The 19,187-nt window shown below is 38.6% G+C and overlaps 1 protein-coding gene across 3 annotated transcripts in view; it reads right to left on the bottom strand.

Annotated features, from left to right (window-relative positions):
- The window catches only part of gabra2b (gamma-aminobutyric acid type A receptor subunit alpha2b), a 37,051-nt gene that overhangs the window by 13,335 nt on the left and 4,529 nt on the right, over positions 1 to 19,187 (bottom strand). For 2 of the 3 annotated variants that reach the window (XM_084940388.1, XM_084940385.1), the window contains exons 4-7: positions 9,389 to 9,456; positions 6,357 to 6,577; positions 4,755 to 4,837; positions 3,858 to 4,001 (exon numbers count right to left, since the gene is read on the bottom strand). In XM_084940388.1, coding sequence (XP_084796514.1) covers positions 3,858 to 4,001; positions 4,755 to 4,837; positions 6,357 to 6,577; positions 9,389 to 9,456 — 516 coding nt within the window. Of the gene's footprint in view, positions 1 to 3,857; positions 4,002 to 4,754; positions 4,838 to 6,356; positions 6,578 to 9,388; positions 9,473 to 19,187 lie in introns of all 3 variants that reach the window. The other variant, XM_084940392.1, reaches the window with a different exon arrangement.

The following is a 19,187-nucleotide window of genomic DNA, read 5'->3' as shown; positions in this document are numbered from 1 at the left end:
TCCATTGTCACCATGACAACATGCACCATAATAAATTGTGTGTCCGCTGAAGTTGGTTCATCTGTCAGGTCTGTTTTGTCATCCTCCAGGCTCTGCTTCACTCATTCTTACCCCTGACGTCGTCATTATTTTTATCATTATTGTTGTTGTTATTATTACATGACTGCAGCTGTTTATTCTGTGATAAACAGCACTGCGTTAACTTCTCATACCACAGTGCTCCCACTCTGCTACAACAACTAACCAACCACATCCACCCCATCACATCTCACTGCACCGATCAGGCGCCCTATTTATGCTTGTCGATGTTACTGCTGCTCCACTCCACCCAGCCTCCACCTGCTTTGGTTCTGCTCCGTTTGTACGCACCCTGGGGGGTATTTATTTCTAAATTAATAACTCTTGGGGGATTACTTGCAATGGTTCCTGCATGTTATTTATCACTATGCTGTGAATTTCATTCTGCTACACGGTATTGCTACAGCAGGCAGCTTTACCAACAGGGGGCCATTTTCCCCAAATAATTTCCATTTTCATTTTGCATTATAGTTTATGATAGAATCAAATGTAATGTTAAAAAAAATAATATAATAAGGTTATAAAAAGAAATATAAGATACATTTTTCTTGTCTTTATGTGAACACAATCCTCACAAAACCAAGACAAGAACATATCATTTGTCTCACTAACTTACAGTGCATTAAATACCCTTTATGGCTGATTTGCTTATCACCAATATCACATCATCTGCCATCGCAAAGTCAGATTTCTGTGCTTCCAGCGTTTGAAGGAAAACAGCTGCCATCACCCTCTCATCCTTTTAGAAGAAGCCTGGTAGCCTCACACTGCCTCGGTATTTAAATTCTGACTTGCGGCATGTTTAGTTACCCCATCTTACAACCAGCTTTGTGTTTCCTACATCTTGGACAGTGATGGTGTCGCTTTCATCTTCACACACACAAGTTCGATCTTGTTTCTTGGCATCTGTGTTGGCGTATGTAGAAGTGTATTGCTTCTATTTTTAATCCTCATTATCTCTTACTTTTTTTTTTGTACGGATTTGTTTTTTTTTCTGAACTTTGTCAACGATATGCTTGTTAGAACACTTTTTTGAAATATTGTAACTTGACAACCGATTACCTTGGATAGAGCATATTTCTATTTCTGTGTGTAGCCAGCAAAGCTTCAAGACAACATGTTCGTTGCTGCCACGTTTCCCTGTGCTTTAAAAACCCAGCTCAAACTTGAAGACCTGAATGAAAAACATCTATTTACTCCTTGTATTCTACATATAATCAAAGAAAAATAGAGAGTGTAACAAGAGAACTGTTTTCAGAATTTACAAAAACACACTTCAAGCATGTTACGTGTGTGGATGATGCATAGTTGCGTGTCCGAAAGAAGAAAAAATTGGCCAATATATCAGTTTTTTAAAATCACCAATATCAGTCGTGAAATTTGAATATAAGGGCTCTTTGCTCCATTTATGTTTTGATGAGCATTTTGGGGGGTAGTCAGTTGATTCGTACAGATGGGGAAAGTTTATTCCTGATTGGTCAGTGTCCACCCTAACTCACCTGAACACACCTCTCAGACCAACTGAAAAATATTTTTTTTACAACCTAAAACCATACAGAATGATGTAGTATGAAATACTTCTTGTCCTTGGAAGTTTATATATAAATAGATGTTAAACAAAGGTTTACCATCTATTTAATGATAAATGGGACCATAACCACAAAATCAGCAACATACTTCTAAAAATAAGACCTGATATCAGCAACTGAGTTTTTACAAGCACAGCTCTTACCCCTTGCTTGTTTTCGAAAAACTCCAGGTCTGTCTTTTAAATACAGTAGTAATGTTAAGCTAGTTAGCCGTATACCCTGTATAAATGATATAGTATGCAAGCATCATGGCAAAGCCAATAACATTAGAGCAGACAAGCATACATTAGTGAATGTATTTATAAAATAAGCAAGAACTTTATCCAAGTAGGTTCATAACTAAAACACAGAACAACTCATTTAGAATATATTTTATATTTTGCTTATTTTTAGTTTTAGTTTTCCTGTTGTGGACATAAGGGATGCAATCAAACCTAACAATGCAAGACATGAACTGTTATTTTAATGCAGGATCTAAATCCCCTTTTTAGAAAGAATCATTCAGTCAGGTGTGGCGACTTAAAAATTTCATCGGAAATCATCTCAAAGTACAACAACACAACTAAATAGATTAAAAATGAAATAGTCCACTACAGTCTACTTTGATGATGAACTTATGAACTTGAGCCTTCTTCTTCCATTTCCTGTGGAGGAGCCATATGTGGCGTGTTCCATCTCTGCAAATCTCCAGATAGGAGATGGGAGGAAAATCCTGATCCATTCAGTGAAATTAACATCCGATTCACTGTTTCTATAACATGTTTTACAGCCTAGTGGATCACAAGTTCTAACTTGTGATTCCTTAAGTGAATGATGGCTGGTTAAGATAAGATCTTGTCATGTATAAGAGTGTGTCTGCTCCTCTGTGTCGGCCCATAATGGCAGCTGTGCAAAGACAACAAACAGCAAGCATAACATTTCTCCAGAGGTGCCACAAATAGCAGCTCAGTCTGAGATTTCAGTTCAAGTCACCCTCGTAGTAAATATTGATGTTGATGATCAGCCATGTGTTTGCTACTCAGTGCTGATGTTTCAAGGATTTGTGCGAGGGATTTGTAAAATATGACTGTTGCTCTAGATCAGGGGTCCCCAATCCCAGTCCATGAGGGCCGGGGTCCCTGCAGGTTTTAGATGTGTCCTTGATCCATCACAGCTGATTTAAATGGATAAATTACCTTCTCAACATGTCTTGGAGTTCTCCAGAAGCCTGGTAATGAACTAATCATGTGATTCAGGTGTGTTGAAATCTATAACCTGCAGGGATGAGTCGTGATGAGTCAAAAGCCTCCTTATAAAACCTAGTAAGCAAGCTACTCATTTTTATGTAGATTTTAGATCTTTTTTAGACTTTAATGCACCTCTCCCCTCTAGTCAGACACTTCAGTTTCTGTGTGTTTTTATGCTAACATACCAAAGGACATCTGAGAGACAGAAGTTGTTCTTCTCTCCTAGAGCATCTCTGTTATGTCTCTGACCGCTAAAGCAGATGCGTGTTAGTTGTTGCTTCTAGTAATGCATCAGCATGTCTTATTTTTTACTGGTAAATGCAAAAAATCCACCCAAATAAACGGCCAGTCTTTGTTCTCCAAACGAGTAAAAAGGCTCGTCACTGCAACAGCTCACCTGCCATGCAGCTTTTGGGTCTTCAAACCAGGATAAACACACAATAACAAAATATAGACCAGTGCAGTAGAAAATGCCAAACTCCTGTTTTGTCAAATGATTTCCACGCAAAAGCCAGAGCAAAGATGTCTCTGCATTTTCCAAGCCAAATAAAGTGAGTAATATAAAGACAAAACTTAGCAAAGCGTGCCACAGCGGGCTTACGGCCTCCTCCTGCAACATGTAGGAGGTGGACAATCTCAACATCCTCCCAAACAAGCACAAAATCACAGTTCAGTTTGATTTTCACACTAAAACGCACTGAAAGTGAGAAAGATATTCAGGTTGCTGACTCCACAAAGTGGATGCAGTGGAAGGCATACAACAGATTCTTACGGCTTCAGATTATTGCCGTGTTTAGTCACCAAAGGGTGTAATAGAAATACTCGCTGGAACCAATCTGGCAAATGTTCATTATTCTCTAGTATTTGAAAACGTCTGAAAATGTCTGTGGATGAAGTCAGCGAGGAGAAGAAAAAAGGATCAAGAGGTGGATTTGATTCCCAACAGGCTTCGACAGACTCTTACCTGTACTCGATTTGATGGTTTCTTGTCCGACCGTTTGCCCAAGCAGGTCGTACTGGTTCAGCCGAGAGCTTTCCCCTTCCACTACAACAGACTCGGAAGCATTGCGAGTCCAAGCATAAGTCACCTCTGAGATTGTGTAGGCATCTAAAAAGAGGAAGAGGGTAGACCCATTGGAGGTAAACTGATACATTTTTCTAAAATCCAAATGAAAAGCCACCTTTTACAGTGTTTAAATGATACTGCTGAGAGAAACAAAGCCCCTCACTGCTTTATGATGTCACTTGTGTAACACCAACAAGATATCAATACATAGTGACATTTGCCCTTTTCAGTCAGCAACAGAATTTACTGAATATGGGATATGAGAGTGTGTCTGCTGACCTGAGAATGTCTAATGAAACTGGGGAACATTTTTACTTCAGTACATTCAGTAATTGAAATATTCTGTCAGTCATGCTGCACAGTAACGTGAAATGTGAAATACTGTAGATCACCACATAAAGAAGACAGGACATCAAGGCATTTCAGACATGACCCACTGAGTTAGGATAATTATTGCTTTTAAAGCAACATCTTGAAACAGCTTAAAGCAAAAAATTCCATCCAAATGTGAAGAAGCATTAGCAGAATTAAATACCCAACAAAAATATTTGGATGAGCTTAGCATTGGTTTCCCCATTTTTCCCAGGGACTTTTCCAATTAGTCCTCTATCCGTAGTGTTGTTTGTGCCACTGCCAAAAAACTGAGCCATGCATTCTAGCTTCACTTGTTCCTGAGGCTCCTCTCTCGCCAAAGGACCAGTGAGAAGAAGGAAGGAAAGAAAAAACAAAAAAAGAAACAAAGCAGCATTTTACTTTTGAGTTCCCTCAGGCACTATCATCATCAGAGTTACTCACAGCTGCCAAATTTTAGTGGACAGGAATGAGAGTCCATGGGGAAATCCTCCAGATGCATTGGGCACTCTGCATGCACAGTTAACCTGCATCCAATTCACAGAAAATGGAGGAGACTTTGCAAATGCATGAAAAGTATACAGCAGAGATAGAAAGAAAAATAAACTCACAAGCCTCATGCACTATTCAAGACACTTCCCATCTGTAATGCCTTGAAACAAAAATAATCATCTTAACTGTAATCAGCGGAGCAAAACAAACGAGGTGCTGCAGAGACCAGCAGAGATGGTGACGCTGTAGGTTAGCTCTGTGCTAAGAAACCGCATAGCTGTGTGCTGTTTAAGACAATATCCAACCACTGCAAAAATACACAGTGCTTACAAATGTATCAGACCAGCAGCCAATGTAAGGTTCATGCCACAGCTGCCGAAATTAACAATACTGGTAATTACAAAAATCATTTTTTAAATGTATAACGGTTCATCCACCAGGACAGGCCGTTTAAACAAAATAATGTTTTCAGTGCTGAGCTGTAATTCTTATTGTTATCCATGAATCTTCAACTTGGCTATTTTTCAAAAAAGCAGAAAAAATAGTAAAGCACATTTTTAGTTTTTACTGAGATGCCAAATTACAGATGTTTGTGTTTCTAAATAGAAAAATTACTTTTACTGTTTGAATGTCACTTCTCAGAGTCCAGTGTGCCGGCACAAATTTAGGTATAAAAACATGAATCTCCTGCAATGAACTCAGTCATTTTTGTTTTTCTGACAAGTGGTCTAAATTTGTTAAGCAATTTATTATAATTAATATTATTACAAAAATTTATGTTTCCATTGACTTTTTTGAAATAGCATTCAAGCATAGCAATGAATGCGAGAAACAGGAGGCATAAAAAATACATGTGAACAAATGGGATTCTGTGTTGCTGCTGTATTCACGCTTGCTTTAGCAAGAAAAGCGTTCCATCCACGTCATTTCTCTTTTTCTTTCTCTCTATTTTAGGAAAGTTTGTGGACTCTCATGTCTCTTAGGCAAATATGAAGCTGTATCCAGCAGCCTGGCTTTGAGAGTTCCTGGGTTCATGTCTCAAACATGTAGTTATCTGTGTTTTTGTGCGGGAAGAGGAGGCGCTAACATTACTTAGCCATTTAACAATGGCCCAGTTGTTGTTAGTTTCAGGGTGACTGGAGTCGAGTTTCTATGGCTATGGTGAAAAATATCAACAATCCACATCTAAGTCTATTTCCATCATCATTTTTTTGACTTACTTCTCCAAATCCAACCTGAGCCAGTCTGAACTGACTCTGGAGAAGGATGGATCGACTGGAAGCGGCTCTGGCTGTTGAGCTTGTATGGCAGGGTTAAAGACGTGTATTTAAATGCAGTGCTGGGCAGCAGAGAAATGCCTCGTTTAGTCTTTCAGGTTCCAGTGATGATGTGACATTACGTGTAAACATAAGCTAACACATTGCTAGCAAGAGCTTCCTGTTTGCCTTATAGCTGTAATCAGTGTTTCTAAGTAACCCTCAGTTAGACAGCAAACGTATATTATCCACGCGATTCTCACTGTTTCTGTCTTTTTGCTTCTGTGCCTTGAGTTACCTCATGGTGTACAGCAGAGTCCCGTCATCTTTGATCCTCAGCAGTTTATTAGGCATGGTCATGTTATGTGCCACAGACTTTTTCCCATTGTGAAAGAAGGTGTCCGGGGTCCAAATCTTACTCGCCATCAGGTTGTTCAGGGGCAAAATATTCATTGGTCCATGGAATTTCAACCTCTCGTCCTTCCAGCTTTGCCGGAAGAAAACATCTATGGTGTACTCCTGAGGAAAGATGAGATACGTTCATGAATTAATCTCACTATATTATTACTTCTCTTATGACTTAGGTTCCCCATGTATTAAAACAAGGCTCAAAAAATGCTAAACTGCACACTGATGGGCAGTTCATCACAACTAACTTAAGTTAACCTTTCCCTGTTTCCAAGTAGCGAGTCTCCATGAAGGTGAGACCCACACTCGCCCTGTTCCTTCACAGCTTACTCAGTTGCTGTTTTCCTAAGCTGACTCTGAGGCCAACATGACCCCCTTAACCTGCAATACTGTGTTGTCAAAAGACACCACACAGCAAGGATTAAGGGCAGAAATCAGTGCACCGTGAAATGTGTATACGTGTGAATGTTCGTGTCTGTGTGATTCACACACAGCAAGTGAGGGTGAGAAGCAGAAAGAGATACTTTTTTTTTCCTTTTTACTCGTTATAGTTGCAAAGCCTGTGACATTTAGATGTCGGGACATTGAAACTGTGGATTTTATGGTATAGCAGCTCGGACTCTGAGAGGGCCTGCTTTAGTATTTCAGTTCAGGTCTCATTTAGTAAAGTTTAGCAAAAGTCATTAAAAAATGTCTGAACGTGAACAGTGTGGTTGTTGAAAGACGGAGCATAAATGAGGTCAGTAAGCTGTGGTTCTTACGACACATAGGTTTAGGCTAACTGTAAATGTTTTCTTTGAGCTCTCTTCTAAAACATTCTGCATCCTTCTAAATTATTAAAAACGCATTCATCCACCTCAACATCAGACTGGGAAGCCTGGTCCTTCATTTTGATGTTTATTTTGGGTAACTCCTACATATACCACTGTGATGTCCTAAAGTAAGCACTATGCATTAATCCATGACAAGAATACAATGTTACTCCTTTTTGCTGGGAGCTAAAATGGAGCTGGTTTACAAAATAAGAGCTTTTTTTGGTTGTTTTCCTTTTTAAAAACCTTTTTAAATAAGATATGAAGATAATTCTCGTACCAAACATGGCTGAAGTTTAAAAATGATGAGGTCATTGTTTGTAATGCCAGTAAGGAAAAAAGCTCAGACTTTAGACTGATCAAAAATACTCAGTTTCATACATTTCCCCCCCTGGCTCTCAGTGACATCAGCTGAATTTCCATTTCTGGATGATGTCTCAATGGCACCCAGTATGATTTTTTTCTTCATGTCAATTTTATTTCTACATTTCGACATAATAAAAGCCTTTAATGGTCACAGTAGGCAAGTGAACTAGGTTGTCTTACTTAGTGATCGTGGCTCAATCACACTAGAGCAAAAATAGGACAACTACCTTGCAACTAGGAAACATTTGTGGTTGCCTGGTGAATTCTTTTGTTGTCAAAGACTGATTTCAAGTAGTTGAGGCAACAGACTGGTCACTCAGAGGTTATTTGTGCAACACGTGCCTGTCTGTGACCACTTTTAATTGCAAAGTAATTGCACAGGTCTCCTGGGGAGAGACAACCTGTCTCCAAACAGTTGGAGTCCAACTCTTAGACAGTTATATATATTTATTATTCCACCTGTGATAAATAAAACACAATAAAATATAAATATTTTAGAAACTGTTATTTATTAGGCAAATAACAAACTGAATTTTCTGGTTTATCACGTGTCAGAAAAACCCAGTAACTAACTATGATGTGACGTCTCTGTGTTTACAATTTTTTCTGCTTTTTGACTATGTAAATGAGAATAATAGGTGCACTTCAAATGCTGGGCTGGCAGCCTTATGCTATCTGACTCTATCTGTATTTCATTTTTATAGTAAATATAGATTGCTCATTTTGTGACTAAGTCCCCTAAAGTAAATACTGTTCATTTTTTCTATTTTTCATCTTATTGTTTTTCTTCCTTTCGGTGGACCTTATATAAATCTTATATGTGGCCACCTCAGCAATCGTCTGAATTTCTCTAGAGTATCTGAATAAAGCAGACAGATCAGATGAGAATATTTCATCCTGTTTCTCATTTTTTATAAGGCATATATTTCACAGCAGAGCCTGAGATAAATAATATATTTTAAACTAAGTAATGTGTTTCCAAACCTGAATATAAGGGATGATTTTAGCAGTGACTTCCTCCTTGGGTTACAAGCGAGGTCATCAGTGACGGCCTCTGCCAGTGAAACTGAAGCAAAGGAAATTTTCCTTTGAGCTGTTTGTCTGTCTGTCCATCTGTTTATGTTCAAGATGTTTTTAAAAGGAGACATCAGAAATCATTTGGCCGACAGATCACCCTCTGGGCCAATTAGCTGATGAGATGTGGGTGGTGATTTGGATCTGGGATTTTTGCCATATGATTTAAAAATAAATAAATACATTTAAATAAATTTTAGCCTCAAAGATTTATTATTTGGTGTCTTTGTCAGTGCTGATTTATGTTTGGCCGAGAGGCGTGTTGTTCACATATTTTTCAGAGAACATTGCATTGAACTTAACTGCTGAATCGATGAATTAATCACTTGGAAAAATGAGCCTTTAGCAATTGAAGGGAGGCTGATGATATGATGCGAAGGTGGGCGCGTGTTTCAGAATGATAAACAGGAAAGCCCAGGATAAACAAAGCAGTGACTTGAATAACAAGAAGACTTTCAATAATTTATGAGATGAAAATTGTCAGATGAATAGACATCGTGACACAGTGAGGATTACTCGTCCTACTTCAGTACTGTAGTGTTTGTTTGTGTGAGGGGAAGACATAATGAAGGTGAAATTAAAAGAAGTATTGTTTCTTCTTGAAGCACGAGCAGGCTGTGAGAGAAATGACAGTAAGCAGAGTGAATAAACGTCCGTTCGCTGCACTCACCATGTCCGTGTCTGAAACTGGTCCAAAGCTGGTAACATAGATGTTTGTTTTCACCTCAGTTACTCTGTCTGGATCAGAGAAAAACTGTTAAAGACATCAAGACACAAAAGAAGCGAGTTTACGCTGAACTTTCTTTCATTTTTAGTACTGTTCAAAAGTTTGCCACATATCCTCGAAGCTTGAGGTGATTTACAGAGTATTAAACAAAAGTTTTGATCTTTTTTCTTCCATTTTCAGGAATAGCTACTCAGTTTATCAGTGTATCAGTAATTACCTCTCTATTTGCAAGCGCTGGGATACGTGGAGTCATTTCTGGGCTGGAGTCATAATGCCATATGCACAAAGATCTTATACTTTATCGGAGCTTCATCAAGTAAGTGCTTTTTCAGAGCTACATGGATACTGCTGCTGCTGTAATCCCATATTAAAAGCAATTACTAAGCTAAACTCGGGGTGGCTTTTAGTCGTTATTATTTCTATTTGTGTGATGTTGTTTCAGGAAGTTATTTGTCATCATTACCATACAGACAGAACTATATTATGTGCAAGATCACCTCACCTACTGTCAAAGATTTATCTATCAGGACATAAGATCTTAAAATTCAGCAAACTCTAATGAGTATCAATCATGACATATTAAACCTTGCAACTGTTTATTTGTTCATATATTAAAATTCATGATCAGAAAATATTAAACAAGTGTGGCTTGTTTGGAAGAGCCGCTGGTAGAAAGCCTCCTCTCTCCAAAAACAAACATGGCAGCATGGATCTGAACAAACCACACGACCTCTGGAACAATCTCCTTTGAACAGATTAGACCAAAGTGGAGCTGTTTGTCCATAATGCACAGCACCATACACTGTGTTTATGAGTCGACCATAAGGAAAAATAGTCTAGTGTCAAATACGGGGCCAAACTGGGTCATGCAACATGACAATCATCCCAGCACACAGCAAAGCTATAGCAGAATGGCTGAAGAAGGAAATAATCCAGATGCTGCAACGCTTTGAAATGATAAAACCTTAAAGGAGCTGTGGATGAACAAAAGCCTGCAGCCTGCAGAGCTAAAGTGAAGCAGCATTGTAAAGATCCAGGTCCAAATTCCTCTACAATGATGTGAGAGACCCATAAGGTCATGTGGAAAATGATTATTTGAATCAGGTGTTCTTAGTTTTTCAGACATTGCTTCTGCATGTTGGCTTAGTTCATGTTAAATAGACAATAACATTGTTTTATTTTTGATTCAGATTTTTTGTTATGTCCTGATATGTAAAACCTTTAACTGTAAGAAGGTGTGCCTTCTTTATCACACAACTGTGTTTGCTCAATGAGGATAAAACTGAGATCCTCCTTATCGGCACCAAATCCAACCTTTTGAAGGCGAACCATTTCTCACTCACCATCGATAACTCCACAGTTTTCCCTTCTCCTCAGGTTAAGAGCCTTGGTGTCATCCTAGACAGTTCACTTTCCTATAAATCTCACATCAATAATCTCGCCCGTTCTGCCTACTTCCATCTACGTAACATTAACAGATTGCTTCCTTCTCTTTCCACCCAGTCTACGTCCATTCTTGTCCACAGTCTTGTTACCTCCCGTATTGACTACTGCAATTCTCTTTTGCATGGTCTCCCCCAAAAATCCCTCCATAAGCTTCAACTGGTTCAGAACTCTGCTGCTCGCATTATCACCAGAACCCCCTCCTACCAGCACATCACCCCTGTTCTTCAGGAACTTCACTGGCTCCCTGTGAAATTCCGGATAATTTTCAAACTTCTTCTGCTCACCTTCAAGGCCCTTCATAACCTCGCTCCTTCTTACCTTTCTGACCTGTTAACCACCAATTGTTCTGCCCGTTCACTTCGTTCTTCTTCTTCTATCCAGCTTACTGTACCTTCCTTCCGCCTCACCACCATGGGAAGCAGAGCTTTCAGCTGCTCTGCTCCCAGGCTGTGGAGCTCTCTGCCCCCAGAAATAAGAAATATTGGTTCTCTCCCCCAGTTTAAATCCCAACTCAAAACTCATCTGTTCAAATCTGCATATTCACTGTGAATCCACTGTTTGTTCATTTTATCTTGTGTTTTTATTTTATTGTTCTTATTCTGCCATTGTTTTACTAAGTGTTTTATCCTATTGTAAAGTGTCCTTGGGTGACTTGAAAGGCGCTCATAAATAAAATGTATTATTATTATTATAACTGTACACGTGACCTTTGAAATGCTCGCTCAACCTCTGTTAGATTACATGTATTGAATCAAAGCAACATGTAAGTTCAAATTTGACCTAAATGTTCACAGCTATGGAAAAGCAAGGCCTCGCATGTTTCCCGTTCCAGTGACAATGTGCAACTGCATCAGCGCTGCTGCATCAGCTCCATTCGCTCTCTCTACACTCCGGCTCTTTGAAATATTTACTGAAGATAAATCTCTTGTGCTTGGTTGATTCAAAAAGCTTCCATGTTTCATACTACGCTCTCTTCTACACAGCGAAAAGCATCTTACATACCACCTAAAAAATACTTCACTTTAAGAAAAGCTCTCTCATGCATGGCAAGGTGAGCTGCCATCCACAATCCCTCTGAGACATATCATAGAAATGGTTGATAACAGTGTCAGTAGTTTGCAGTTTGACTGTTCTGTCTTTAATTACATATTACCAATCAGGGTGTCACCCACATTTCATTCCCCTGCAGGTATGTGTTGTCTCCAGTAGTAATAAGTGTTAAAAAAGGCCAAATGTTTCTCCCTGGCTTCTAATAAACATGTTTTCTTCCACCTACATTTGAGCATCGGTGGAAACCAGTCAGCGTTTTGATAACATTCATGCAGCTAAACTACTCTATAAATCACAGGCTTAATATAAAATATTACCACCGTTCACCTGCTTATAAGATAACGTAAATCAGAGGCTGCGGCAGGCTGAGGAGTAATAGGTTCAATGTATTTAGCTAGACATGCCACTGGGTGCATTTATTCATGTAAACCAGGCTATGGAATGTAAATAAGGCAGACTGAGATTCATCTTTCTTTTTTACTCTACCACAGAGACCTTCATTTGTTTGATTTATAATTTTAAATACATTTGTGCCTCAGTAAAAATGTCCTGTATTACTTTCTCTTGTGACAGAGAATGGTGCATTTTAGCATAAGGGCTTAATGCACTGTAATATACTGAGTCTCTCAATGGCTGTGTTTAATCCAAGTGTGCTGGTCATGTGTTGTAATGGGTGAATGTTTCATCTCGCTTGCTACGTAATATTAAAAGTATTGTACAATTGAGAATTCTAACAGGAGCCACCATGACACAAGATGAACAGAAAGACTGGGAAAACTGATTTCGCCACCTGACATTGTGATTTACTTAATCTTTTGACTATCAGAAGAAGCTATCAGTTATCATGTTTATATTAAATCTGAGCAAATGTATGATTAATAATTTCTGTATAGTATTAGGGCTGAGGGCTGGTTTCATTAGCTATTTATATGATGGAAAAATAATGTTGTCATTTTCTTTGTTCCTGGCTGTTTTTCCTTTAATGGAGGTTAGTGTTTGCCATGAATTTCCTTGAAGTCTCATTGCATTTCTTCACTGTTTAGTATTTTGTAGTTATTCTTTGTACTTTGTTGTAAATCCATTCTTTCTTTCTTTTTTACAAAGACTCTTGTCGAGTTGTGATATTTACTATTAAAGCTAATGCTTTTGGCACACAGTAGAGTTCTTGTGCCATCCCTTTTTTCTCCATATTTTGGTTCTGAAGATACTTTTGGGTAATTCTTTTAATTAGTCTTGAGCCAATGACATTGACACTGGCTGCTATTTCTACTCATTTTCAGTCCAGTCCTTGCAGCTGACTATTGTCAGATGACAGTTTTTGTTTGTTAAGCCACTTGACCTATCAGTCACTCATTCATAAAAACCTAAGCGATGAACCTGTGTTGTGTCTGCACATAACAGAAAACTTAGCAAAGAACCAATTTCCCTAAAAATGAGTGCTGTCAGCGTTAATCTCGTTAAAATGACGTTAACACCATAACCGAATTGATGCGGCAAATCTCCGTTAGTGAGTTCCCGCAGATTGTCCCGTCTGAGGGGCTGCACGGTGTCAACGTGTCAGCGCGGTTAGCTTGTTAACGCGTTAGCGCCATGCAGCCCTCGCACGGGGCGATCTGCGTTAACTTACTAATGGAGATTTGCCGCGTTGGTGTAGTTATGGTGTTAACGTCATTTTAACGAGGTTAACGCTGACAGCACTACTAAAAATACAATTTATTTTATGTCTTTAGGCACTACCAACCTGTCACTAACACATTTGTTCCCATTTTTTGGCTGAATCTATGTAAAATGCCAAAGAAAACACAGACTGACAATACAATATTTTTTTGTTCCACCAAGGTGATTCCAAACGAGCTGTTAGCTGAAAACGTGGCATGTCCTGGTATGGGGTGCACTGTGTTTATCAAAAAATTTGAGGAAACTGGACATAAGGAGAAGTGGCTAAAACCCTTTCCACAGCTGATGAACAGTTTCTGAAAGTCATGTCATTAAGAAATCAGGGGAAAACCCCAGCAAAGACCAGACACAGGACCTGAGAGATGGATCTGTCCCTTCAGCTGATCTATCTGCTGTTTACTGGAAATCTTATCTTAGAAATGAAAGGTGGCTGTAAAGAAGCCATTCATTCTTAAGAAAAGAAAACAGCAAGAAGAGGCTGGGGTATGTCAAATTACACAAGAAATGAACTGAAAATCAAGCCTGGAGAATTATTCTTGTACAGTCATCACTGTATTTATAACAGTGATAAAGCCCATACATGTTCTGTGTGGTGCAAAGGATCAAAGACATTTAAAAAGATACCGGAGGACTCAAAAGAGATAACTTTACAACAGCAAACATCGTGGTGCAAGAACTTTGCTGTAGTTTACTGTATATCCAAGTGACCACTAAAATGAAAGATCATGTATATCTGACTTCAAAATAACTGAACAAATAAGGGGCAGAGTTTCAAGATGACTGCTGAGAAGCAAGACTTCTAGATGGACTTTGACGGAGCTTACAACAGAAAGGAGACAGCCTTTGTTCTCTTTTCAGGATTTCGGGAGGCTACAGCTTTAACATTAGTGATCAGGATTTGTTTTTTGAGGGTTTTATTATTATTCATTGTAATTGTGTTTTTGTATTGGGCGTACATTGCAGAGGGTGCTTGAAAATGAGAAAAAACAGCCTCTTGTCTTGTTGGTTTCATGGAGCTGGCTCTTCATTTTAAGCACATTTTATATGCAAATGCAGGCCCAATGTCATTTATCATGTCTGATTCAGAAAACTATTTAATCAAGTAAAGTAAAGGATCTTTGCTATATGACTACACACACTCATTCTCACATACACACAAAAAGAAATCACAAACCAGTATCAAAAGCCCCTCAAGAATAAACAAACACAGGTCTGTAAAAACCAAATCCATCACCAAATGGTAGCTGCACTCCATTTGCATTGTACCAGTGGGACAAATTCAAAAGCAAAAACTAGCTTTTTTATTTATTCATTTTCGTAGCAAACCTAGAAAAGCACTGTCTTCAGGGGAAATACGTGCTTACTATTTAAAAATATCAAGAGTGCATTTAATGCCCGAGGACATTAGAATATTTTATTTAAGGGAGCAAGGACAATACCTAAAGTTCATTTATTCAGCAGCAGTCACAAACACGTGCTTTTCATATAATCTGAATCATTTGGTACAGATGGGCCTGCTGAACCATGTTTAATCAGTAAGACACAACCTGCCTGTGTTAGAGACTCTGTGCATTCCACTGTGCAACCATCCAAATGTCAACTTAACTCTCCAGTTTCAATGGAGATGAAGAGAAGCAGCAAAATGACAGACTGTTAGAGGGAACAGATTTGACTTGAATGAACAAAGCACTAATTTTTTAGGAGTAGCTCATAAATTAGCATTGTGTAAAAACTCATCCAGATTACTCCGTCACACAGGTGAGGAAGGAAGGTCAGTTAACCCTCTTCACACGTCGACGCCTGTTGCAGCTGCAGTGAATAATACTGGTGAAGTATTTGGTCTGTGCAGTTATAAACATTTTTGACATTTTAGCACAAAGCAGTAGAAACCTTGGCATTGGCATCATTTAAAAATCAGAGTCCAATTAGAAGACGCAAGACGTGATTATATTAATTTTTATAGCTTGATATTTTTTATTTAATTCAGATTGGATCAGTTTCAGTTTGTTTCCAGAAAGGGTTTACTTGTCTTTGTTGTTTGGAAATGTTTGGTTTCAGTTTAGTTTTTATTAGTTTTAGTCCTTTTTTACTGTGTAGCAGTATTCTTCAGAATAGGTATGACAAACTCAAAACATCTCAGGTCATAACGTCAAATTTTAAAGAAGGAATAAAACCTAGAACATTTCCTGTATATTAATTTCATTTTAGTAGGTTTGTGAATACACAATATCCAATTTCCAATTCAAGTTTTTGCCCCTATTTTCATTTCATTTTCATTAATGATAACTTTAGATGCACAGTTTTCCTGGAAATTGCGATTTCTGATTTTTTTTTCTGTCCTGCTGAAACTGATTTTACTGATTCCATTTTTCTTTCTAAGAACTGTAACTGACACCACGTACAAACAAAAATCAGCTTTTATTTAATGTAAAATATTATTTTCGTTTTGGCGCAGGTGACGCGATGCCACTGGTATGCATGAACTTGTTAAACTTGTTACAGTCCAATAACTCCAGCTGTACTTATCTTATTTGTTTTTAATCTTTATTTCTCTTCCATCAGTTGCATTTGTGTCAACAGCTCTCTTTATCCATCACCATATCATAACAGCACAACAGTCACAAACTGAACAACAACACACCTGCCGCTAATTACGTGTGTCTACCTTAAATACATTCACACAAACACACCTTACCGAAAAACACAAAAGTTGACCCCTAGCGGCACGCATAAGATAACAACCAAAACTTGGCTCCTGCACCTATACCTCACCCTTATCCAAAATATTTTATATTACCAGACAAATCCCAGGTACTTACATCTTTTGCAAATAAGGATAAAAGGATAACACCTGATACCTTTAGCTGCTTTGATTGCTCATACCAAGGCCGCTCGCCTGTGGATGACTCTGAGCTCTGGATACCTTTAGCTTTAGCTACTTTTAGCTTGTTTAAAGTTTCCATGATTAGGTTTATCGTTGCAAACATTTTCTTGATGATCCTTTGAGATTTAATAGTGAAAGAGCTTCCAACTTACAACATGTTAATGTTACACACACATGAAATGGACTGGTTTATAATCAAACATGTGTGGGGCTGAGCGGTTAATCACCAGTCAGGACTGAGAGCGCTGGAATTCTGGTCATCTCCAGAAAAAAACACTGGTCCCAAACATCAAAAGGACTTTTTGTTGTTGCCTATGGTTACTTCCCAGTAAATGAGAAATGTTTGATTTTAGACAATAAAAACCTGTTGACATGTAACTGTCTCTGATAGGTATAGTGCTGAGCATGAAGTCATGGATAGGTGACAAATTTCCGGAGGGGGTGAAAAGCAAATTAGTGGCAGAAGTGTGAATACGAACAGAAGTGAGCTTCCTCACAGTCACACTAATGATGATGAGGAGCAACTGTGTGCTCTCTGTTCACTTTCTGCAGCCTGGCTCAACTTCAGTGAAAGTGTCTGGAAAAAAATGCTGCATTTTCAAAAGAGCACTTGAAACAGATGACAAGTATGAAACATAAATGTCAGATTAAAACAATTTAGTCCACAGTCTAGTTACATTATCTATATCAGAGAAAATACACAGTTATGCACGTGAAAGCCTGCTTTAAGTAAATTTGCTCTAAGTTAATTCTGGAGACATTCGCAGCCTAAACCCACACAGCTATTCACTCATGGTTAAAGAAATTGTAGCTGCTTTTTTCTTCTCCCCTGAAACCCCACAAAGGGAAACGTGGGTTCATCTTCCCAATCTTTATCATATGATCATTGCTACAAACTGTAAAATACCATACCTGTACCTCCCTGGTTTATCAGGCTGTAGTTATTCGTTGATTTGCATTGTGTCCGTGTTATGTCCACAGTTGTAACTGTTCTAAACATCTTTAATGATGGAGGATAGTGAAACATTTAAACTGCTACAGGGAGAAAATAGATTTTATACTATACTCTGCATGTGTAATTAGCCTCTACATAAATGACTGACTGTTTGATGACATTGAATCCACTGGCATTCAAGCTGCTTTTCCCTTTTTCTCTCTTTCTTTGTGAATCCTTATGCTTAGACCATGAGAACCATCAAAGACACTCACCCTTTGACCCTGAGTTTACTGTATGTATGAGTGAGCATGCTCGTGCAGCTGTGAGGAGGCTCTTTTTCAGTTGTTATAAATATGTCATAAGCCAAAGTCCAGTGGAGCGTTAACATGACGTGTTCCCCCAACGCACACACACAGATGAGACATACAGATCTAATGTTTCTGCCGTGTGGAAAACATCTGATGTTGTTTCTGTAGCTGTTTGTTTCCTCCGTACATTAATGGGTACAGTGTGCTACTACACTGTGAGCGTTACGAGGCTTGTGCTCCTGTAGAGGAACACACTTCAAAAGTTTCTGATTTATGCTCTAATGTTTTATTTAAGTGTTTTACGTCAGATCGCTGAGTCTGTGTGTTACACAGACACTTATTCGCTGCTAGCTGTTGGTCCAAAAGCATCAGCTTTTTACTGGCGCGATCCTATCAGTCTGTTTTGGTGTATCAAGCTTTTGTGAAATATCAAAAACACAAAGATACATTCTATATTTCTGCATTTTCTAGATACCTGAGCTTTCTTCATACATTGGGGCTTTTTCTGCACAGTAAATAAGCTGGCAAGACTATTACTGTAGGGCCAGTTGAATAGGCTGAGTGCTGCCAAGCTAAAGGAGGTCTGTTCCACATATGGTGGCTCCTGGGCTGGGCTGATGGCCCCAGGAATTTGAATTTCAAATGGCACCAAATCCTGAGGGAGGAGCTCAGCTTTGGGCTGAGGGGCCAGCTGGAAATGCCCAAACATGGAGGATAACGGGAGATGTGAGGATGACGAGTGGAGCTGCGTGAGGCGATGTGATTCTTCAAACAACAAAATCCAAACGCTGCATTCTGCAGAAAGTGTGAATCAAAAAATACCAAAAGCCTGTTATGCTTTTAAAAATTAAAATTTATCAAACATTTAAGGGAGCTCTCAGGAAGCTCTTTTTAATGGCCCCAGCAACAGAGCATACACCAAAAGTGTTTATATTCTGATCTAAATATTTTATTTTTAACACTTTTTAATTTACTCATCTGAGAACATCAGCTGTTTATACATGTAACCATACCATGTAATTCCAAGCCACCTTCCTACTGTGCAGAGCAGCTACAAAACACTAAGACAGCACAAACCTACACAGTGTCATTATCCACACATACAGTGTATTTCCTTATGTTTTACACAAATATTCTCACTTTGGTTTTTCCCTAAAAAGTCAAGCAAGAGTAAAACTCTCTGCAGGGTTAAATGTGGCCACTTTGGCTGCTGTTACTTTCCAGGAAGTGGAGGGAAGTATTATATAATCTAAATGTTTTGTGCACAGAGTGTGTTTGTCAGTTTATTCTCGAGGGGATTGCTGCCAAAGGTTATCAGTACTAGAAAAGCTGATGTTAAATGAAGTGTTCTCACTTCAAATGAGCCGTCAGCCGTTAACAAAAAAGACACACGTGCTGTTTCGTAACAGCGTTTGTTCATTTAGATTCTATAAACTGTAT

This window comes from Perissodus microlepis, chromosome 2, assembly GCF_051167445.1.
Source record: "Perissodus microlepis isolate ML-2025 ecotype Zambia chromosome 2, ASM5116744v1, whole genome shotgun sequence".
Taxonomy (NCBI): domain Eukaryota; kingdom Metazoa; phylum Chordata; class Actinopteri; order Cichliformes; family Cichlidae; genus Perissodus; species Perissodus microlepis.
The sequence above is the reverse complement of the archived record's forward strand: the minus strand, read 5'-3'. Positions and strand labels throughout refer to the sequence as shown.